The sequence below is a fragment of the Primulina eburnea genome, chromosome 8 (genome assembly GCF_022965805.1).
Source record: "Primulina eburnea isolate SZY01 chromosome 8, ASM2296580v1, whole genome shotgun sequence".
Classification (NCBI taxonomy): Eukaryota; Viridiplantae; Streptophyta; class Magnoliopsida; order Lamiales; family Gesneriaceae; genus Primulina; species Primulina eburnea.
The window spans coordinates 8,285,106-8,310,681 of record NC_133108.1 but is presented as its reverse complement, the minus strand read 5'-3'; the positions used below and the strand labels follow the sequence as shown (position 1 = coordinate 8,310,681).

Sequence of the window (25,576 nt, the reverse complement as noted above, 5' to 3'; positions counted from 1 at the left end):
TTTTCTCCGGCATTTTTTGAGAATTCACAAAATTCCTAAAAAATCCTCGGTTACTTTCATCCATTTTCGAGGAAAATAGGATAATAGAAATAAATTTTCAAAATAAAATTGAGATGATGAAAATAGTAGAGATAATTTTTTTAGAGTGATTTGGTTGTGTGAATAATTGAAATAAGTTGTATAAAGTGATGAGTATTTATATATGAATTTTCGAATTTTTTTATTAAAGTAGCCGTTTACTAGCCGTTGAATGTGCAACGGAACTTTGCATTTAGCGACGGTTTAAAATATCCGTCGCCAATCAGCGACGGTTGTTTTCGCCAACAGCGACGGGTTTTCGTAATTCGTCGCTAAATGTTCAATTCAAAACACGTGGGGCCCGCATGTCAGCAAATCAGCGACAGCTATTAAAAAGCCGTCGCTAATAGCGACAGTTTTTTATAAAACCGTCGCTAATCGGCCAATTTTTTTAAAAAAATAAACTGACACGGGGGCGTTCAATTCTTGGAACGCTCCATGCACATTGGAGAGGGTGGGCAGGGACGTAGGCAGGAAATAAATCGAGACTGGGCTACTAGCGACGGCTCTTCCAAACACCGCCGCCGATCTAAACCGGCGACGGTTTTGAGTAGATCGGCGACGTTTATTGAAACCGTCGCTAAATAGCGACGGTTATGAGTAAACCGTCGTAATTTTAGCGACGGATTTAGTTAAACTGTCGCTACTCTATCCGTTTTTTTTTACCCCGGGCTATGAGCTAAAATTTTTAATAAATTCAAAATTTGTAGCGACGGATGTAGTAAATCCGTCGCCAATCCCTCCATATTTTTTAGTAGGCCCAAAAATATAGTCTGGGCTGGAGCCCACCCCAGCCTTTGGGGTGGCTCGGTCCCTGATTGTGGGTGCCCTAAAAGGAAAACACCACTCGGTCACGATGAAAAGTTTTGGTTGAGTCTGATCCTACCGGGGTGTGTGTGTCTATATATATCATATTTAATAATGTTCCAATTTTCAATATCATTGATTTATTTATTTTAAAAAAATAATTGTACTACTCTTTTTTTTCCCATATATTTATTTAAATGTATTTATTTTCAAATAATATTTAACAAAAATATATTAATATATTAATATATGCAATTAAAGTAATAATTTATATTAAAAAAATAACAATACAAATATATATTATTTTACTAAAGACAGATTTTTTCAAAAAAAATTTAAATCACCAATAATACACACAATAATTTCGAATATACAAGTATTTACAATTCTTTTTGTAATCCATTAAGTTAAATAAATATTATAAATAAAAGTGAAAATAATTATATGAAATGAAAGAAAGAATCTTAAAATCGCTACAATATTTTTTTGGAAAAAAAATATTAACAAAATTATTATTTATAAAATAATATATGTTGCTATACTTAAAAAATAGTATAAATCAATAATATAATTAAATTATTTGTTAATATATTTACGAAAAATTACTTAATGTAGCAAAAAAATAAATATATATAAATTAGTTTGAATATATCTCATATGAGATTATGCCACATATCTATATTTATGGGATGAGTCAACTCGATCCATATCTGGAGTGAAAAATAATAATTTTGACATAAAACAATATTTTTCATGAGTTGGACCAGATAGAAAATTTGTCTCACAAATCGATTCATGAGACGGTCTCATAATAGTTTTTGCGAATTAATTTTAATATTTTCTATTTAATAAAAAATATTGTATAAAATACATTGCAAGTTTGTATCATTATTTTGAAAAATCATCTCATGACATATTAGACATTTTAAAATAAAAAATTATGGAGTGTATTTTATAAAAAAAGTGGAGTGTAAATAGCACTCTTTTAAACGTTTGCATTGATTGTATTATTTCATTTAATTTCAGTTAAGATTTTAGAATTTGTGTTACTTTTACATATTTATTTTTCCATACTCTCTAAAATATTAAATAAAAATAAAAAATTTATATATTATTATGTTTTCAAATTTTTAGTGAAGAATATAATCGTTAATTTTATGTATATTGACTGTCGGTATATCAATATTATTATTATTATTATTATTATTATTATTATTATTATTATTATTATTATTATTATTATTTAAATAGTACTTTAGAACAAATATTATTTAAAATGTTCAAATTGAAATTTTAATCAAATTTTTCATCTAATAAATGCATTTTTATTTTTTGAAAAATATTTATTTATTCTTTAAAATTTTGATAAACAAATAATACATGATTTTTAAAATATTTTTCAATTATTTTAAATAATATTTTCAATCAATCAATATATCTAATACAATGATAAATAATTTAATTTGACAGCAAATTTGTTATATTTATCTCAAATGATATAATCGAAAAAATCTTTGACAGAAGCTGGAACGCAAGGACACCTATTTCGGGCGCACCCGCATTGCCCTTGCTTCCCAACAGTTTTGCCTCACCATATGCCACCATAAAGTGGTCGCATGTCGGCCAATATCGACTGAATTTTGGCAGCCCTAACAATAATTTCAAATTTCCAGTTTTTTTTTTAAAGGACGGAAATTTGAAATGATCAGACTTAAATTCATGAAAATTTGATCACAGGCAAAAGTTCTTTTCCGGATCCGAATTGTAAATTATATGCATCAACTTCAAATAAAAAATCTCAGTGATTTAACGTTAGTGACTCTGATACCACTTGTTGAAGATAACAATATAATAAACACAAAATCCATCAGGTCGTATAATCAAGAATTAAACAATAAATTTTAACGTGAGAACAACTCCCTTTTAGAGTTCATACCAGACAAAAACCTCAATCTCTTGATGGAATTAATTTGACGTAAGGCATATGCGAGATGTTGGTGCAGTTCAATTAGAAATGCATGCTCTATTAGTAGAGCTCGTTTATTTGATTGAATCGTGCCAATATCATCTAATCTCTAAAATATAACATATATAAATTAAAGGTGGTTGAAGGATAGGATCAACCGAACTAGAATACAGGTTATTCAATCTACCCCCGATATAATTTATTTTTCAACAATTTTTTATTAATTTTTTTTGTAAAATTTATTCCAATAACTTTCTTAACTTGTGTGAAAACACACACAAGACTAAATAAACGTGACTAGGGATGGCAATGGGATGGGGTGGGGACAGATTTGCTATCCCCATCCTCATCCCCGAATTTCATCCGCACCCCCATATCCGTACCGATCCCGCTTTTTCGGGTTCTTACTATATTAATATTTTTTAAACGGGTATGGGAACGGGGATGAGAAGTTGATCCCTGCATTCCCCAAACCCGAAAAAACGGGGATCAACTTCTCATCCCCGCCCACATACCCGTTTAAAAAATATTAATACGGGGATGTGGATAGTAATCACATACCTGCCATGAATTACATCGGGGGATAAAAAAATCCCCAACCCCGAAAAAATCAAAGATCCTCATCCCCGTATTGGGTTTTCCCCGCGGGACTCCAAAACCGTGGGAAAAATTATCATCCCTATACGTGACATAATGGATATTATAAACAGGCGTGATTATCGACTTAATACGATCGAACTAGCCAATAATATTCTAAGTCGTCAAGAAGAGTTCATAATGTAATAATAAAGATTTTAGTTAATTAAATCTGAATGAAATTATCCAATAAATGATCGACGATGGTTTATTAAACTTACGATCTAAATTAATTTCGTGGATTAAAAGGAAGACGAAGGCAAAAGCAAGTGCGTGTTTCCAGCAGCTTAAAAGCGGAATGGCCCTCTAGTTATTGGGTCTGATTCTTTTTTTATATAAATCAAAAAGTAGCTTAATATAAAATTATAAAAAAAGAATAGGTCACTTGTGAGACGGCACACGAATCTTTATCTGTGAGACGAGTGAACCCTACCGATATTCACAATAAAAAGTAATATTTTTTCATAGATAACACAAATAAGATATTCGACCTACGAAATTGATCAGTGAGATCGTCTCACAAGAATTTTTGTGATAAAAAATACATTTAAGAATTTATTTCTTGTCGGAATTAGGTGTGAGGGTGGGGTTATTATATCATTTCAGCCATCAATCGTTAATTTGTTTTATTTTTTGAATCGACATTTTTGGAAGAAAACTAATTAATATTATATTAAAAGAAATATTTTCGTGGCCGAAAATGTCAATTCAAAATTGGATAAATTAATTTGGTCAATCAATGGCTCAATCGATCATAAGCATATAGTATATATTGTTACAAGTGAATCAGTGTATCAATTCTTTAAAATTTTGTGAATCTCGATGCACTAAATTGTATTGAATCGCTGTATTTAAGTGAGTTCAAAATTTCATTTCGTGCAGAAATATTCTTCTTATTGATAATAAATAATAATTTTAAAAATAAATAAATAATAATTTTAAAAATAAATAAATAATAGATTAAAGTCGATAAAGTTATATTCGTATTATAAATAAAAGTAATAAATATATACGTATAGTTATAATAATAAACAATATTCGTACTATGACATATTCCCCCTCCTGATAATTCTGCTTTAATTGAGAGAATTTCTTTTTTCCTTTAAAAAAAAAAACAAGATTTAATATTTCATTTTTATTTTCCTGTTATTCACTTGTTACGCTTTCGGCTATAATAGAACATGATCGAGCACGTAACAAATCAATTGGTCAAATATATTAACAACACGAAAATTAATTAAATATATTGACAATCCAGCTGTGATTTTTTTTTGAAAAAACTAATATACAATGGATTACGTACTTGGGTAGAAATGGAATAGTATTATTTTTTTTTAGTAGGTATCTTGGAGATGGTCTCACGAATTTTTTTCTGTGAGACGAGTGATATTCACAATTAAAAGTAATACTCTTAGCATAAAAAATATTATTTTTTCATGGATGACCCAAATAAGAGATCTGTCTCACAAAATACGACCCGTGAGACTATCTCACACAAATTTTTGTTTATTTTTTTATTTGGGATTCCTGTAGAATTTTAAATTTTTACAACAAACAAATCTTTACTTGATTTCCGTTAGAAAAAAGGATTTTCAACTGAACTAATATATTTTTAAAAAGATAACCAAAATATAAAAAAAATAAGCATGTTGTGAGACGGTCTTATAAGTTATATATCTATATTCGTAAGACGAGCTGACTCGATTCATATTTACAACAAAAAATAATACTTTTAATATAAAAATTAATAATTTTTCATGGGTCAAATCGAATTAGAAATCCGTCCCACAAAACTTATCGATAAAGTTCTTGTGATTAAAAAATAAGGTGAAACAACCTTCCCAAACAGGACAATCTCTTTCTCAAATAATTGTTTTCTCTCTTTTTAGAAGCGGAAATCTACAGGGGAATAATAAATAATGGAGGTCGGGACAGGTGTGTGTATGGTAACTGTCGGTGCTTTGCTGGCTTGTCTGGTTTTTTGTTTTTGTTTTTTTTGTTTTTTGTTTGCTGGCTTGTATGGTTAAAGACAAGTAACAATAATAAAATTTGATGGTAGAATTTTTACAAGATTAAAGTCAAAATAATGATAAGTTTCAACTTTGATAAAAGATTAAACCATCCCTTTCCGATGTTGTCATTGATTTACTTAATATTTTATCAATTTATTTATGAATAAATGGATGACAGCTTCAAACCAACAACCATCGGATGTCCTCTTGATAGACAATTCTTTTTAATTTTTTTTTTTTTTGCTGGCTTGGAAAACATTATGTATATAAAATATTTTAAGCATTTGTTCCACACTACCTATCTTTTGAAACATGTATTGGCTTTATTATGTTTGTTAATCAAATATTGCATTTACTGTTCAACGAGTCCAGAGTTACATATTTTTGTAGAAATAAAGGAACTGAATCCATGATGAAATTTCTATTTCGAACGAAACTTTTACGAGATAAAACATGAGAAACTTGATTTTTGTCCTCCTACAATGCTGGATATGAGCCGGTGGAAAAGGAACTCAACATCATCAACTATGTTATTCTTTGTATGGATGTTTTGTATATCCATATTTCTTTCTTATACCATTTCTCGAACCAAATGAAAACAAACTCCAATTTGTTTAGTCGTGGAATGAAAGGCCGAATTCTTTATGATGTGCATGGTACTTTGACTGTCACAAAACAAATGAATTTTTTCTTATTTGTGCCTGAACTCTTCCAACAACCTTTAAATTCATATTGTATCTTTGTAAGCTTGAGTAGTTGTCATATCTTCTGCGTTCGTTGTAGATAACTTCAAGATTGTTTGTAGTTTTGAAACTCAGCTCAATGCTCCCCCTGTAAGTTTAAACACACAACTTTTAGTAGATTTTCTCTTATCAGAACCACCTACACAATGTAAATCAACATAGCTCCTGAGTATAAAATCTTATCAGTCAAAACATAATGTAGCATTTGAGATACCCTAATATATCTAAGGATCATCTTAATCGCACTCCAATGCTCTTTTCTAGGATTCTCCATGTACTGACTAACTGCTCTCACTGCTTGTACAATGTCTGATTTTGTAAAAATCATGACGAGCATCAAACTTGCATTGTACTCAATACATCTCAATTCTCTCTGCTTCATTGCTAGGACACATCTCAAAGAATAATTTGAAATTCACAGGAAATAGGGTTGAGATTAGCTTACTATCTTGCATGTTGAATCGTTGCAAGACTATCTTCGAATAATCTTTTGGAAAAACCAAATCTTTCTGTTACTTATTTCTCAATGAACTTATATCCCTAGAATCTTATTTGTTAATCATAAGTCCTTCATATCAACTTTTATAGCCAACTATGCCTTCAATTTTTGGACCTGATATTTTTTGAGGCCTCCTACCAACATGTCGTCCACATATCAAAATGATATAATCATCATCAGACTTCTTGAAAAATGTACAAAGGTCTGAACTTAATCTGTTACATCCAATGCTCATAATATATAAATAAAATCTTTTGTACCAACACCTCAGCACATATTTGAGACAGTACATAGATTTGTTCAACATGAAAACCAAGTTCTCTTTGTCTTTTTATGCAAATCTTCTGGTTAGAGCATATAGATTTCTTCTTCAATATCTCCATAAAGAAATATCGTTTTCACTTCTAGATGTAGGCCAACATCGCATACAATGCCAACATTATTCTAACTGTTTTAAGTCGAACCATGTGATAAAATAACTCATTGAAGTCAATGTCTTCTTTCTTAGCATATATACCGCTTCACTTTGTTATTTCCATCACGCTTGATCTTATAGACACATCTGTTATCAATGGTTTTCCTCCATCATGATAATGTAACAAAATCCCAAGTATTATTCATGTATAATGCCTCTCATTCTTCCCACATCGCTATAATCCACATGGATACATCCGAACTTTGAGTAGCCTCGTGAAAAATTGATGGCTCATCATCCTCTATTAATAGACAATATGTAATATTGATTTCAACGAAATAATCTAAAAGCTAATATGTGGTCTTCTATTTCGAGTTGACTGCCTCACTTTGGAAACTTCAGACTCAACACGTTCTTGTTTTTCATGCTCAGGTACTGCTTCACAATAAATTTGATCTTTGTCGTCTAATTTCCACCTGAATTATAGTGGTTTATGAATTCCATGTGCTTTGTCTCCCTTTACTTTATACTTCTCGAATACATCTCTGCTGATGACAAGCTTGTGAACAGTCGGATTCCACAAGCGAAATCCATTTACTCCATCAGCATAACCCAAGAAGTTACACTTTCTGGATTTTGAATCCAACTTCGATATTTCTTTATCATTGTACATAACAGTCACACGACTTCCAAATATATGTAAATGAGAATAATCGGTCGGCTTCTCCATCCACATTTTCCTCGGAGCGTTTAGATCAGTCACCACTTAAGGAGAATGGTTGATGATATAACTAGTGGTCTTAATTGAATGACTTGGCTAGACCCACAGTCCTCAACATGACTCTTATTCTGTCCAGCAAGGTCATGTTCATCCGCTCAGCCACTTCACTATGTTGATGTGTGTAAGCCGTCATGAACTGTATTTTGATGTCATCATGTTGGAAAAATGAATCAAATTCATCACTAGTATATCCACATCCATTGTCTCTCCTCAAACACTTGTGTTTGCCTACAACAACTATTGCTGCTTCACTTAATAATATTTCACCACCGCATGAAGTATTCATAACATTTTCTTGATAATTCTTCTCGATACTCGTACACTCTTTCTTGAAGTATCTTTTACCGCCACATTTAAAGCAGTAAATATTTTTCTTTTTAGTTATCAACTTTGATCTACCTAACTTTTGGCTCTCATTCGAGTCACGGTCCATAAATCTTCATATATTATTGGCAAAACCTCTATTTGTTTCGAAGTTATCAATCTATCTTCCTTATTCTTGCTTCGTCTTCCTACTCCGAGAACCGCAGTTAAGACATCGTTGAATTTTATAGAGCCCAAAAAGATATTGTTGGTTAATTTGATGATAAATTGATCATATGAATATTGTAGACTTTGAAGTAGAAGCTATGAACGTTCATTTTCCTCTATTTTATGCCCCATAGAGGTGAGTTGGAGAAATATAGAACTTAATATGTTGACATTGTCGGTCGTCGATGAGAATTTTCATTTTAGGAAAATTTTGTTGTGCAGTGACTTGACATCGTGTATTTTTTAGAGTATCTCAGATATATGTTGCCGTCTTTTTCTACTTGACAGTATTTCGTCTGTTATGACCAAGTTTAAATTAACAAAAACATTATCATTAATCTCATTTCACTTTCCATCGTCTGTCATTTCCCTTGTTCTATCTCCAATAGCTGCCAAACAATTCTTTATTCTTAAAAATGATTGTATTTTTATTTTACACAACATATAATTGCTCCACTTGAACTTTATTATATCATGCCTATTCGTCATTATTTCTGCAATAATTTAGTATACTGACAAAATAAGTATATGAAAAATTCAATGACATACCAATTGGCTAATAAAATTCATATAGTTATCATAATTTCAACACCTATATCAAATTCCCGTCATTCGGACATAAATCATGCTCGTCCACGAGAATTTCCTTTAAAATAATATTGTATCCCTGTAAGAAGCCATCCGCCCCTTTGCATCCCAATCTCACTAACATACTCTACAGAAGAGAATGACAGCTTAGTGACGCCTAAATCGGATAACAAGGTCGCTAGCCCTTTTTTACCTATGACCCTTTGGAGAGAAACTTTGAAAAAATAAGTGCAATATTTCTTCTCATTAAGGTTGCTGATGCAAGTGTTGTGATATTTACTGTTTACCGAGTGGTTACAAAATTGGGGCATTGACTGTCTGTTTGATGTTTAATTTACGTATCTTACTTACATATATGGTAAATTATATACTCGATTACAGTTTATCGAGACCAAAAATTTATGCATTTAAGCCAAAGTTCAACCACTACATGCCTATTTTGTACTCAAAAAGATCAAGAAGCTAAAACCATAAAACATGTGGAGCTAAAAAGCTAAAACTAAATCTTATCATACTTTATATTAATAGAGAATGAATCTAAGTTGTTGGGTTATCTTAAAATTTACCCTTCGTAGGTAAAAAGAAGTAGGAAGGAGTAAGGCTGCTCAAATAAGGCCAAAGGAATCTGCATCAAAATAATTTTAAAATTCAAAAATTTCAGAAAAGTCCAAGTTATTACCAATTCAGGCCCTAATTCTATGGATTGGATCCGATGTTATAGTTGAATATTTGTGTGTTTTTTATACGAAATGATCATCGGATAGATATAACGTAATATTAGATAAAATTGAAAAGTTATCGGAAGGAAACAAGATGATCAATTTATTATTTCGTGTAAGAAGTATACGATATCTAATGTTGTGTTTTCAGCTATATTAGAAGATCCAAATGTTAATTCTAGTTATTATTATAAATAAATATATAAAAAAGAAAAATTGAGAGAAATTCTGCTTCTCTCTCCCCCATTGTTTAAGCAAGCAGCCAAGTGATATAAGAGAAAGCTCAAGGTCAGTGACCTTTGCAAAGTGCAGCAATGGCTTCCATTTCCAAAGCTCTCTTCTTCCTTGCAACCCTCTACCTTGCATCCCTCTCTGCTTCTGCAGAAAGTGAAGATCTAGGCCTTGTCATCAACTACTACAAGGACTCTTGCCCTCAAGCTGAAGATATCATCAAAGAACAAGTCAGATTACTGTACAAACGCCATAAGAACACTGCGTTTTCCTGGCTTAGGAACATTTTCCACGACTGTTTCGTTGAGGTAATTTACAGTTTTGTTTGAGATATTTTAGGCTTATAGATCCATCTGTTTTTATGCTGTTTTTTTTTGTGTTGCAGTCGTGTGATGCATCTTTATTGCTGGATTCAACGAGGAGGGTTTTGTCTGAAAAGGAGACAGATAGGAGTTTCGGGATGAGGAATTTCAGGTATCTTGAGACTATTAAGGAGGCTCTAGAGAGGGAATGCCCTGGTGTGGTTTCGTGCGCGGATATTCTTGTTTTGTCCGCTAGAGATGGCATTGCTTCTGTAAGTTTGTGCTCCCTTATTTTCATTTTCTTGAATATCCATGTTTTAGTACGCTGGAAAACTCGACATAAGTTCTCGGATATTCACTTGTTTTAGAATTTCCCAAATTTTGGCAAACACCGCCTTCCTGAGTTTCTGACTCAAATTCTTGTCCTTTCTCAACATTCTCATGCTAAAATGGTTGATGTATCATGTTTTGGTCAATGGAAGTTTCCAGTTTTTAAGTGCCTCTATTTGTGGATCTACCCAATTTGGTGTTTTACCAGGGACACTTATTTGTAATTCTTTTTTTTTATATAATTTTTTTTCTTTTTTGTTTTTGGACAGGTTGGAGGGCCATACATTCCCCTTAAAACTGGAAGAAGAGATGGTAGGAAAAGCCGAGCAGATATACTTGAACAGTACTTGCCAGATCACAATGAGAGCTTGACTGTTGTACTTGAGCGCTTTGCTAGTATTGGAATTGATACCGCTGGAGTAGTTGCTTTACTTGGTACTAATCTACAATTTTATCCACCTAGAATTCATTTACATTCAAGAATTAATCATCATTGTCATATAACACTATAATTTTATCATAGATCCACCAATTATCAAGAGAAGTATGATCTTTTGAATAAACCCCACGTCACAGAAAGTAAATTTTTATCAGTTAGACAACAGATTTGATGGTAATTGTCATGTTACAGGCTCTCACAGTGTAGGCAGAACCCACTGTGTGAAGCTGGTTCACCGTCTATACCCGGAGGTGGATCCAGCACTGAACCCTGATCATGTTCAGCACATGCTCTACAAGTGTCCCGATGCAATCCCGGATCCTAAGGCCGTGCAGTACGTGAGAAACGATCGTGGCACGCCAATGAAGCTCGACAACAATTACTACAGAAACATATTGGACAACAAGGGCCTGTTGATTGTGGATCACCAACTAGCCACAGACAAGAGAACCAAGCCCTTCGTCAAGAAAATGGCCAAAAGTCAAGATTACTTCTTCTCAGAGTTTGCTAGAGCCATCACCATTTTGTCTGAGAACAACCCTCTCACAGGCACAAAGGGTGAAATCAGAAAACAATGCAATCTTGCCAATAAGCTCCATTGAAAGAGTGAGGAGTGCAAGTGACAAATAAGACAGCTTCTCTTCTGTTCGTGGCAAGAAGAAGGTTGTGATGGCCACTGGCCAATTTCAATTGTTGATCTGTTTCTTTGTACTGCAGGTTGTTTTTCGGTGTATGGAGTTCATATGGAAAATGGTTGTGTGGAATTGTTGTAAGGATTGAAGGTGGTGGATGTGTAGGATATTTGGCTGCTTGCTTTGTGTTAGTAATGTATGTTGAATTTTCAGAAGCAAGAATCATGCTTGTTCTTTGGTTCTTGAACTCTAATTTTGTTTGAAAGTGAACTTGTTTTCATAAAGAAAATAAAGCTTGACAAGGAAAAAAATTAAGGGCCCCCTCACTTAAAGGGAATGATTTTATGAAAGTTGATGATGCGAGGATAAGATTCCTCCACACTAGTAAATATGGTTGGTTGTATATGTGTATGCCTAGAGAGAGTAAGAGGGAGATTTGTTTTTAAATCCTCAACAGCAATCAATTTCTGTTGGATCAAATTTTTTTCGGCAACACTCTTAGGGTTCACAATTATTTTTCATATGAAATTGAGTATTAAATATTGAAAATTTGGAAGATATGTGTGATATACCAGGACATATTGTTTTAAATTTGATATAAAAATTAATTTTTAAGTATAAAATTGGTGCAATTATATTAATATCGATATTTTTTTACATTTGTTTGTGTGTTCAAATATTATATATTAGTATCACATTTTTATATTTTGTACAAATTTTTATTCAAAAAAAATATGAGTCATTAATGCCAAAAATTTGTAATATATGTTTTGGGTACTCAAAATTATATATTGGTGTCAGATCTGAAACATTTAATACTCAAATATCATATATCAATATCATATTTTCAATGTCGTAGCGAATTTTCATCCGAAAAAAACGTGTCATTAATAACAAAATTTGTTATACATGTTTGGGTACTCAGAAATCATATATTAGTGTCGGATTTGAAATATTTAGTGATAAAATATCTTATATTAATAGCAATTTTTCAAAATTTTATAATAAATTTTCATCCGAAAAAAACTTGTCATTAATATCAAAATAGTTATTAATGTTTGAATACTCATATATATATATATATATATATATATATATATATATATATTCTAGATTGTTAATATTTTATACCAATATATATATATATATATATATTCTAGATTGTTAATATTTTATACCAAATTGCATACGAAAACACTTGAAGGCTCAGAAAGTGTAACATCATTTTTTGTGTTAATGAGAGACTATAGAAAAAAAATTATGTTCGGTGAAGATGTATTGATATTGGACCATATTCAGCTGCTGAAATATACAGAGTGATTGATTGGTTTTGCCGGCTATATGAATGTTAGTATGTGTTTGACCTTACAAGCTAAATATTTCCTTCAAATGCATTCCCAATAGGAATATTGCATGAGGTCCATGAAACAGGAAATTGACTTTCAATCTCCAACCGTCGATTTTTTTTGTGTTCAATCTCTGAGTACTTTTTTAGTATCACATTTCCACATGGAGTATACCACATTTTGTATGACATAATACCACAATTTTGTGGATAGGAAGTGAAACCAAAAAAAATATTTTGATTAGAGATTTTTCACTGACTTTCCTTCCATGAAACGAGAAATAAATTTTATAAAAAACTATTTCCTCAAGGTCTTTGAGATAAGTATTAATTCTAAAACTGGATAATTTATGCATAAACTCGACAATTACAAACAATCTTGAACTTGAGAAGCCTCACAAACCTAACCATACTCGATTCGAAGAAATGAAAATATATGAGATGATCCAATGGGGAACCAATACATTTCAATATCTTCATAAGCAGAACTCTGTCACGTGTTAGAGAACATCCTGCTTAAAACATGTGCTCTAAAACAGCTTCGCAGGTTGCTGCATTCCACTTCTCATCATTGCACAGAACTCCTCATAGTTGATTCGTCCATCCTGTAACATGTAAGCATGTAAAAAATGCCTTGTGTAATCCCAAGGGGCTATAAAGCTGTATGATATCTTAATACAAGTTGATGTACATACATTATCTGTATCCACCTCTGAGATTATTTCCTTGATGGTGGCCTCGTCCCCCAAGCCGTACTCCTTCATAGCACTTTCCAGTTCATCTCTCGTGATATAGCTGACGTTAATAAGAAAAACAAAATGATTATATTTCTTGATAGTAGAGCTTGAGGTAATTAGCTTTGAAAGAATCATTGAGTCATCTCCTAGAGCTCAGACTTCTGAAAAAAATGGTTTATAACAGAGTATCATAATCAGGAGTCACAAGTCCAGAACCATTGGTGCACCAAACCCAATAGATATAAACAGGCACATACATCCGCCAAACCTCCTGCCACAGTATTGGCGGTGTTCAGAAAAAGAAAACCGTTTCATAAAATTGGTCTTTGGTGCTTATTTCTAGGCATTTGTTGCCAAATGCCCCAGAACTTACATGTCTACCTTTTATCAATGATTACAAATATGTATTCGCAATCTCATGCTTATACTGTTATATGTGAGAAGCCGTGTCGAAAAAAATTCAAAACCTTGGCCAAGTTATCCCCCATGAACTAGAGCTTTTATGAAAGTGATATCTAGATAATTGATCACCAAAACAACTCGTGTCAAATTTAAAAACGTTGAACTAGCATAATCAAGCTTGATGATTAAAAAAAAACCCTGAATTTAATTTTTCTTATTTCAATTTGGAATCACACCAAGTATTCAAGAGAACTATGCCGCATTTAGCGAAAAGAAAAGAAAGATACACTTACCCACTGCTATCTTTGTCGAAAAACTGAAATGCACTAAACAGATGTTCATCTCTTTCAAGCTTATGCCTGTGCATCGTGGCAGTGATAAATTCAATGTAGTCTATCGTCCCATTACCATCGACATCAGCCTGATATCAATAGCTTGAATTGTTAAAATGAAAAGTTGTGATCAAACTGCATAATGCCCAATAAAATTCTCTACTTAATGACGTGCTAATTACCGCTTCCATAAGTTGTTTTACTTCGGCTTCAGACAGTTTTGATCCAAGCCGAGCCAATCCCGTTTTCAATTCTTCGTAGGTGATGGTACCACTCTTATCTGTGTCCATATTAGTGAACATTGCTTTAAGACCTTTGATTTCTTCTTCCGACAAGCTTTCTGCAATAACCTGCATTTATTCCAGCAATCTTAATAACCAAAATCCATCTGTTTTGGCCTTGTTCTTAGTCAACCTTTTTCATTCTGTGATTGTATCTTCTGAGTTCTGCCGAATATTAACATCACAGAACTAACAGCCACACATGCAGAAGAAAATGGTGAATCGTACCAGAACGAACAGAAACAATGTCGTTCTGAGAGATATATCAAGTGATTATAACAAATAGTGATGTGATATATTTGTTCAAGAAATTTAAACGACCGAAAATTGAGCATCTTACAGAAGGCAGAGGAGTATTCAAACAATTTAACACTATACATATTTGGCGGCATAAAGAGCAAGATTCCTTAAAAATTTGATCACTCTAACTTTCCAGTTTGCAGAATGTTTATCCAAAGTGAAAACAGAAGAAAGGTTTACCTTTAGTGCCAGTTTTTTAAGCTTATTCATTGCCCTGAACTGCTTCATTCTGGAAAGAACCGCACTATTGATTGGCTTGTCAGGGGCTTGTCCCTTAATCCAAGGGTGCTCTTGAAAATCAGTACAATGATTGTTTTAAGTTAAAGATGAATTGAAGACATTATAAAACGAATGAACGTTCTTTGACAAAAGAGTTTAGTTCAAGTGTCAATTATAATATTGAATATTAGATATACCAAGTACTTGAGTAGAGGTAATTCTTTTTATTGGATCCTTTGTCAGCATTTTTCGAACAAGATCTTTGGCACTGGAGGATATGGAAGGCCATGGCTGGCTGTCAAAATCAACTTCTTCTTTCAAAATAGCATCAAATATGCCCTTTTCAGTTTCTGCCGCATATGAATCAAAGAATCATTTTAGAAAGGAACTAACGCGCAAAATGCGTATACATAAATCGAGATTGATTTTACCAGCCCAAAATGGAGGCACACCACTGAGGAGGATGTACAAAATAACACCAGCACTCCATATATCTATTTCCTTCCCATAGCTTCGCCGCAACACTTCAGGAGCAACATAATATGCACTGCCAACTATGTCGCGATAAATCTTTCCTGAAAGTTATTTATGATATTGCTAGTTATTAATGCAGAAAATACAAGATGTCACTGAAATGCCAGCTAATAGTTTTACTGAAATTAATTGATTCGAGGCATGAAATTTCATTAAAGACCATACAAAAGAAATGCTTATGTAATTTTTTTTCTTTTTTGGCATAAGAAACAAAATTTATTGATAAATTAAAATGTACAAACAAAGGATAAGACATTCATCCATTGTTTTGAAAAGACAAATTAACAAACCAATTGAATGCCTAATCTTGACAAGAATAACATCAGCATTGACTTAAGCTAATATAAGTTGCCATACAATTTTACTAAGGAACTAAATGAAAATATTGAAATCTTTGTCTCCTGTGTTTAAAGTGCGACCAATTTCTGTTTTTGCCCACAGTTGAGATATCTCACCATGTATCCTTCAATAATCTGTTGGTTTCTTTTCTTTCCACAATTCCCAGATAAATGATATTATCAGTATCTTCCAGAATTTTTCGATTTCTTCTTTCCCACTATAATGTTATTTTCTCCTGTCACAACCATTGAAACCCGAATTTCATCAAGTTCTTACCACATTGATGTAATGAATCCATAGGATTGTAAAATGTGATATTTAGTTTCATCGCCATCTCTGCATAGTACAAACCAGCTCGAGGACACCGAGAGGTTTTTTCCATTGTAGTACATTATAAGCATTCAATTTATTAAGTGATAAAATCCAATTAAGTACTTGTAAGTTTGAAGGAATTGAAGATTCCAAACTACAATTAATAACTTATAAGGTAATAAAGCTGGATCATTGATCAAATAGAAAAAAAAAAGAAATTTTTAAGAGAATGTGCATAAACTCTCCAACGACCAAACCCTTCAATCAGTCAACTTCATACAAACTAGCATGCTCTAATAAGAACTCCACTTCTACATCTTTTACTAAAAGAACTTCCCTTCCTAGAATGAAGATTTCAACTTACAGAAAAGCTATCATGAACCCAAACAAAATCAGATATAGGGCTATCACACGAATGTACTAATTTCGAAATGTTAACCAACTCTGGAAAGATATACTTTGATTGGAAAACCGAAGAGTCATACACTAAGAAAAGAAGTGATGGTTCTCATCAGTCAAAGATTTATACCACCTAATTTGCATTAACACTGAGAATGTGTTTCGCTGGCTTGATAAGATAACCAAGTTCATCAGAAGATAAACAATATAATTTTGTATGATCGAAATAATGTGACATAACTATTAATGAGTTTGGTTGATTGGATTAATGAAGATGTGAATTCCATTCTTGAAACATATTGACTATTAGACCCTCACTAAAAACTTCTTCTAATCACAAATTTTACACAAAATCATCTTTCCAATATTCATTAGTTTCCTCTCCCCCTTTCATGATTTCATCCAATAGATTATATTATGCCATTAACATGTAAACAAGGACATTCAAATCTTTTATTCCTTTAGATTTTTTAAGGATTGTAATGTGTTCTTCATAGACAATTTTACTTGTTCTCATTAGCTCTTGATCTCCTTTCTGGTTCAAATACTTTTTTTTTCAGAAGAGGAAAACCTATGACATATTTTATGGGTGCACATGCTTTCAATGGCCAAGAATTTTTATTTTTTTTTCAAAAAATGTGAATGGCATGTTGAAGATGAAGATATAAAATGAAGGATTGGGTTCCTCCACCAACACCTTATCTTTGATGCCGATTTTTCTTTCAGCATGTCCCTCTGATAGTGCCATCCACAGTCCTTTACCTTTCCAACTTTTTCTAGATTTACATTTTCTGAACTATGAGAGATGGGGATAAAGACGAAAACTGTAGCTTTGGGTTTTAAATAGGATCGATGATAGACCATTCATTCTCCATGGCGTTATGAATATCAAACCAACCAATACAGTGATTTGTGACAGTCCTATAGCTTTTTCTTAAGATAGCAGAAACTGTACCAAGATTTGGATGTGAATAGATTTCCCCCCTTTATCGTTAATATGAATCATAGCCAGAGGTCATGACTCTAATCGCAATCCATGAAGAGATGCAAAGATAAGCAATCACAAATGAGCTCAAAATGCAATTCATGAAGAGGCGAGAAGGTAAATACTCATAGATGAGCTTAAGTGCTTAACCATTATCAAACGCTTCTTTCAGAAATGCTAAAAGTGTTTCCTAATGTTTAACTTTATTTATACGTGTTACTGAAATCCAAATAACTATTCATGAAAGGCTAAACATGGAGCACAAGGCAGGGCTCATACAGTGATATGCTCAACTGACATGATTGTCACAACTAAGGAAGAGATATACGTTTAGCACCATAAGCAAGAAAAATACACACCTTCTTCAATAAAAACAGAGAGCCCGAAATCTGTTGCTTTCAGCCTTGCGTTCGTATCCTTACTTGAGAGCAAGAAATTCTCAGGTTTGAGATCCCTATGCATCACACCCATAAAATGGCAATGGTGCACAACATTCACAATCTGCCTACAAAGATCAGCGGCTAAGCTCTCAGAATAATGCCCCTGAGCAATAATCTTATCGAAAAGCTCCCCTCCACCACAAAGCTCCATTACTAGATGCACAGACATTCTATCCTCATAAGCACCCTTGAATTCCACTATATTAGGCTGCCCACTCAAGTGCTGCATTATATGAACCTCCCTCTTCATATCTTCCTTATCATTCTTACTCACAAGTTTCCTCTTCAATATTGACTTGCAGGCATATGGATACCCAGATCCAATCTCAGTACAAGAATAAGTTACCCCAAATTGACCCCTACCCAATTCTTTACCAATGTTGAAATTTGACTTGACATTCTCAAAGGGCTTTCCTAAAATGTTATTGGGCTCTAATTTTTGAATCTGGTTTTGAGGTTGCAATTGCTGGTGGGGGAGCCTCTCGGATTGTTGCTGGTGGTGGTGCCTCTCAGGCTCCGGCTGCGGCTGGGGGGTATAGTGGGTTGATGGTTTTTGATGATCTTGGTGGCTTTGCTGGTATCCTGTGTTTGCTGTTCTTCCTGATCTATAGCCATTGGTATCGGGGTTTGTATATTTGTTCTTGCTGAAACACCCCCCCATTTCTTTTTCTGGTAGAAAACGAAAATGGGGTCAATATTCCAGATTTATGAACGGATTTTTTCTAATCCTGTGACTGAAACGGGCTTCCCTTGACAAATCCGTGAAAAGATTCAGACTTCGAGATAAGAAATGGAAAATCAAAACTAAAAACTTGGAAATGAAACCTGGCCAGGAGCAGTGATTGGGACCGAAGTAAGCTCCTAAAGATTTTCGGTGATTAACCTCGGCCTAGCGTGGAAGAATCACCACGGTGATTTAAAGATCAGAAAATGGCATCTTTCAGCGTGTTGACTTGACTCTCTACAGCTCTTTGGTCGAGTGTTTTATACACGTTTTGCCTTTCCTTCTTAATTTTTTATTGTTTTGGTGCAAGAAAAACGAGGTTTCCTAAAAGATAATATTTTAAATTTGCTTTTAAATTTGGGTGATTATGATGATTAATTGATTTGTCTGTACTGGAACAAACACATTTTACTCCCCAAAAACCATATGACCCCAATGACATTTCTAAAAAAAAAAAAACGATACGACAAAAACTTGTGTGAGACGGACTTACACAGGTCGTATTTTGTGAGAATGATCTTTTATTTGGATCATCCATAAAAAAATATTATTTTTATGCTAAGAATATTACTTTTTATTGTGAATATCGGTAGGGCTGACACGTCTCACAGATAAAGATATGTGAGACCGTCTCACAAGAGACTTACTCACATCCATTAATAGTTATGTCAAATTAAAATGATAACCAAGTTTACCGAAAGTATAATTTCTCGTTTCAAGTCTCAAAACTTAACCACCTTACGACGAAAAATACTAATTATCCAAAAAAAATAAAATGAAATTTTAATATCTTAATAGTTAATTACAATGCAAACAATCAATAAATAACAAAACCATGAGCTATCAAAACACCATTAACAAAATATAAAATAATTAAAATACCGCAAAACAACATTTTCACATATTAATCTCTTTACTAATAGTACCTAACTTAGTGCAGTACAATATATCATATTCAACAAAATCCATTACCAAATATCGGGTGATTCCTTAAAAAAATCTGAAAGAAAGGTAACACAAATCATTAAACAAATAATCTCAAATTATATGAAGTAAATGACAAATTAATATTCTCAAAAACTTTTTATACGACGGTCTCACGAGTCAATTTTGTGATAAGAATCTCTTATTTTGGTCACTCATAAGAAATTATTAATTTATTATTATAAACATAAGTAGAGTTGACTCGTTTCATTAATAAATATCCATAAAATCGTCTCATACAAAACCTAGCGATTAATATTTCAAGCATTGTGCCCCCGGAATAAATTACAAATCTTGGTGCATTAAAGCAGTGGCTGGCCTGGACTTTGTCATTCAAGCAGTGCACCAATATTAATAAAATATGAAAAAGAAAAGGTTTAAGAAATTAAATAAACACCGGGATAGGATTATAATAATAAATGGGTTTTGTGTTGCTTTCGAGTGATGTACAAATTAGTGGAGTGGGTATATTTGTGACTGATTAGTTACATGTTCTATTTTCTACATATCACTTTTTTGAGTCAGGATGTCATATAAGATTTTCGGGTGCGATTTATCTGGTTGACGCAGTTTGCATGTCAATGTGTTCAACCCGAAAGTTTATAAAGTTCACACCTACGGAGAGTGGCGGCTGCGAATTCTGTTACAAAAATAAATAAATAAAAAATGGGTGACGGGCTGAAGTGGGTAAAACATCACAAATGGAAACTACGTATAAAGGTAATAACAACATCCAAACAACGGAAGGTGTTGGAACACACTTTTTGTTTTTTTGAAATTGTATGTTTGATAAGATTTTATCCGTTGAAATGAAGTGATGATAGTTTCCACATAAGTAGAATCTCATCTACCGTGTTTGACTGAACTTGATAGATATGTCTTTAATAATAAATGCGTACTGGGCTGAAAGTGGTAAAACATTACAAATGGAAACTATACGTACGGGTAATACCCAATAAGGTAGCTCTTCATGTGGCCCATTGAAATTAGGGTGTCGATTTTGTAGGGTTCAAACGGGGATGAAGCAATGGAATTAAAAAAATTTCTCTATCCGAACTCGAACAAACCCATAAACTATAATTCGAACTCGAATCCGAATCTGATCTAATTTTTTTACTATTCAATATTTTTTTTGTAAATTAATTAATAAAAATTCAAAACACATAATAATAATAATAATAATAATAATAATATTTTAATTTAAATACATAATAACAAAATATCGACTAAATATTATAATTAGGTTTCATTGGTTTAAATATTTAAATTTAAGAGTCTAATCATTTAAACTGTTAATTGCTTCACACACCAAAAAAAAAAAAGCAACTGACAAGAAAATTCGAATGTTTCACCAAATAAATATTACACGATAAAAATTTATGATATTAATATATAGAAATAGATTTTTCCAAGTATCACAAAGTAATTTTTAAACTTTGAAAGGTGGCAAATTCCTATATAATAAATTAAATGTATTGAAAAGTGTTAAAGTCTAAATCCGTTCAGAAATAGTGTTGTGTTTAGCACTAAAATAAAAAGGCATGAGATGTTTGCATAATGAAAAAAAATATATAAATGGATTGGTTGAGATTAGGTTAATTGGTGACTCAATTCTTATTTAAGTTCACTCGAACCCAACTAACTCAATTTTTTTGAGGTCGAATTTTGAGTCGAATTCGATCTAATTCCAACCCTAAAAAACCCCAACCTGAACCTGAAGGTTGGTGGTCGGGTTTATTTTTGACACTCCTAGTTCAAACTACTGTTTTAAAATCGGATCAGAGCAATCGGTTCGACCTAGAATTGATCAGGTATCCGGACATCGTATAAAAATCGTTTGACCGATTAATCATCCAGAACCGATCAAAATCGATCACATATCAGACCGACATCGAACCGAAAAATCGGTTCGACCAGTTTTCGATTTATTTTTGTTTGATAATTTAATATTCATATTTTAAAAATCTTATATTAAATATTTTGTTATACACATGTATGATTATTTTAAATTTGGATTTCGTTAAAAATATTATTTCAGTTGTATTAGAATTTATTTAATCTATTATTTTTGTTTTAGAAAATATATATAAATATATTTGGTATTTTCAATGTATGTATATAGTTATTTAGTTTTAAAACTTTGTTAAATATATATTTCTTGTCTATTTATATGCATATTTTATGCTTTATAATTTAAAATATATTATTTATTATACTATAATATATTAACACATATATAACAAAACAATATTTCGGTCCAACCATTCTGTTAAATCGGTCAGATGTATCGAATGATTTTTTTTACCGATTTTTTTAAGATAAACCGATTCTATGTTATGAAAACATTGGTTGAAACCATATAAATGGGTAATACCCAAAGGCTGGGCTTGATACTGAGATTATAACTACAAATGAGCACTAGGTTGAAGTCGTAATGCCCAATAAGGGAACAGGTCCAATATGATATCTGACATGATTGTTCTGGTTCGATTTTCTTCTAATCCGGAACCCGGTTTAATTTGATCTAGAATCGGTCTCATCCAGTCAAGTAGGATGGCTGGATAGGAATTAGAGGTGAGCAACGGTCGGTTTGGTTCGATTTTACTCTACAATGGTTCGGTTTTTCGGTTTTCGGTTTTGAATATCTCTAGTCTAAAACCGAACCATTTTATTACGGTTCGGTTCGGTTTTTTTGTAGTACGGTTCGGTTTATACGGCCGGTTATATACGGTTAGCTAAAATTTGTTACAAAATAAAATTATACGTCACTTTATGTCTTTAAAATCTAAATCATAGTATTTTTCAAACATTTAATTTGTGAGACTTAATTTTGTATATAAAAAATTAAAGAAATATACATAGAAAAGAAAAAAAAAAACATCGACTAGTGAGTGGTGGGAAAGAAGAAAAAACGATCGGATTGAAAATTGAGAGTTAATGATACTAAGTTCTTAAATCTTAATAGCCCATTATACATAAAAAATCTTATACTTAACAATAATATGACCTATTATACATAAAAACCTTATACGTAACAATAATATGGCCGGTTCGATTTTTCGGTTTTGTCGGGGGTTAAAACCGAAAATCGAATTCCATAAATTTTAAAACCATAACCGACCGAAAAACCGATAAATCGAACCATTTAAACCGAATTATTCGATTCGATCGGTTTATTCGATTTTTCGGGTTTTATGCCCACCCCTAAATTAGGAATAGCGACCATGGCGTATTTGATTTTCATGATTGTCCAATAGTTATCAGTTTTGATATTCAATTGGGCTTAACGGCCCATTTATACGACAGTGACTGCCCAATAGTTCGTACGGCTTGACCAATTTGCATAAGCCCAAAAAAAAAACCCGGTTACATGATTTGGTCATCCACCTCTCACGAGTCCGATTTATATCTGTCTTCGTTCAATTCGATGTGTTGTAATTCTAACGCAGCAAAGTCGTGCTCCGAATTTTCATATTAAATCAGAAATAGAAAACCTAAATTTAAAAAAAAAAAAAAACCAATAAACCCATCGTTTGCGGACACGTATGCCGAATCATATGAAAATTTGGAGATTCCACTTAAGCTGTTAGTGCGACACGTGTGGTATCCGGACACGAGTGGTGGGCCCACACATCTGTCTCCCAGCTTTAGATTCCTCTTGTACCGGCATCCAATTATTTATACACAAAAATGAGACAAATTTTTGCTGATGAATTTGATTTTTTTTAAAAATATAATAATTATGTTAAAAATATAATTTTTTTATTTTAAGTCTGAATTGAGTTGATCAGTCTCACGTAAAGATATTTTTAAGATCGTCTCACAAAACACATAATCTTATGGTAAAAACTTGTGTGAGACTGTCTCACGGGTCGTATTTTGTGATACATATCTTTTATTTGGGTCATCCATGAAAAAATATTTTTTTTTATGATAAGTGTATTACTTTTTATTGTGAATATCGATAGGGTTGACATGTCTCATAGATAAATATTCGTGAGAACTTCTCACAAGAGACCTACTCTATTCTTATTTATATTGTTAGGTCGCGTTTGGTTATATATCTGATTATTTGAAATGGATTCCTATTATTATTATTTTTTGAAAAAATAATTTTAATAATTTATTTGAATATTAATCTTTCTATATTTAAAATTATCATACACAAAAAAATGGTAACATGATAATAGACAAATGAATAAAAAATTAACTTCCAAAGCAGTTTCTCATCATATAGATAAGTATGTGCCAATTATATGGTTAGAATGTCAATTTATAGATGAATAAATGTGGCTATATAATAATGTACTTATATGTTTAAATAAATTTGAATGAAAGTGAAATAATGGGCCACCCCTGCAAGCCCGAACAGGATGGATGGGCCCAAAGTCCAAGTCCGGTCACTGCAAGCCGGAGCCCACTCGTACTGTCTAATCCAAAATCAAGGGCCCTTGAAAATGATGGCCACCAATCTCTCTATTCACCGTTGCATCAACTCACACCAAACACCCACAAATTAAATTTTATTTACACGGGGACGTATTTCGTTTGTTTTATATAAATAAATAAATAAATAAAATATTCGTACAATCGAAGTGTTTTTTTTTTTTTAGTAATTTTGAAATATATATAAGAAATTCAAAGGATATTGTTGTTAATGACAACTTTGGCTCCTGATGAGGACAAATGGAATGAAGGATATTTTGGATGGTATGAATAAATTTTAATGTCATAATTTGGGAATTCTGCCTAAATTGGATGGGTGAGGGTTCTCACTCAATAGTTAGACTATTCTACACTGTAATTTGAGTATTTTTCCTTCATGTGGTCAAATGTTAGTTCTTAGATCATCAATGTTATGTCAATTTTTATAAAAATATGAGCGATTCACATGATTTAATGATATTGAAACAAGAGAAAGAAATACTCGTGATATAGCATATTAAACATAGACTAACTTTCGATGGTTAGCTAAAATGATCGACTAGTTATTGCTCTCTTTTTTTCACCGAATGAGATGGTTCGCTAATTGCATCAACATACGATGGCAACTCCGACCTTCATCTGCTTTGGTGTGATTCCTTTTGGAAGTAAAGAGGAAACGTCATAGTTAATCTTCAAGCTTAAAAGGATTTAGTAGGAGAGTAAACATGAAAATCCATTTTTTTTTATTTTTTATTATATTTTTAATTATATCAAATCACTCAATTGTTAAAATTAATTGTTAATGTATAAATTTCATGGCAAAAACTTGTGTGGGACGGTCTCACAGGTCGTATTTGTGAGACGAATCTCTTATTTGGGTTATCCATGAAAAAATATTATTTTTTTATGCTAAGAGTATTACTTTTTATTGTGAATATGAGTAGGTTTGACCCATCTCACAGATTAAGATTCGTAAGAAGGTCTCACATGAGACCCACTCAAATCTCATAACTCTTCTTACTATATTGAGTTTTATTTTTATGTCTTTAGGCTTTTTGTTTAAAATTTTATACAATCAAGTATTTATTATTTAAAATTTAAAAGTTAAA

The 25,576-nt window shown here is 32.3% G+C and overlaps 2 protein-coding genes across 2 annotated transcripts; one reads left to right on the top strand and one right to left on the bottom strand.

Moving 5' to 3' along the window:
- The first annotated feature begins 10,003 nt into the window (after positions 1-10,003).
- LOC140838818 (peroxidase 42-like) lies at positions 10,004-11,931 on the top strand. Its single transcript, XM_073205390.1, has 4 exons — positions 10,004-10,314; positions 10,392-10,580; positions 10,908-11,073; positions 11,270-11,931. The coding sequence occupies exons 1-4, from the start codon at positions 10,090-10,092 to the stop codon at positions 11,677-11,679; spliced, it is 990 nt and encodes a 329-aa protein (XP_073061491.1). The 5' UTR covers positions 10,004-10,089; the 3' UTR covers positions 11,680-11,931.
- Positions 11,932-13,324: 1,393 nt separating this feature from the next.
- LOC140838817 (calcium-dependent protein kinase-like) lies at positions 13,325-19,343 on the bottom strand. Its single transcript, XM_073205389.1, has 8 exons — positions 18,254-19,343; positions 15,757-15,900; positions 15,523-15,675; positions 15,287-15,396; positions 14,708-14,875; positions 14,487-14,614; positions 13,750-13,849; positions 13,325-13,659 (listed from the first exon to the last, which is right to left on the bottom strand). The coding sequence occupies exons 1-8, from the start codon at positions 18,993-18,995 to the stop codon at positions 13,585-13,587; spliced, it is 1,620 nt and encodes a 539-aa protein (XP_073061490.1). The 5' UTR covers positions 18,996-19,343; the 3' UTR covers positions 13,325-13,584.
- Positions 19,344-25,576: the final 6,233 nt, after the last annotated feature.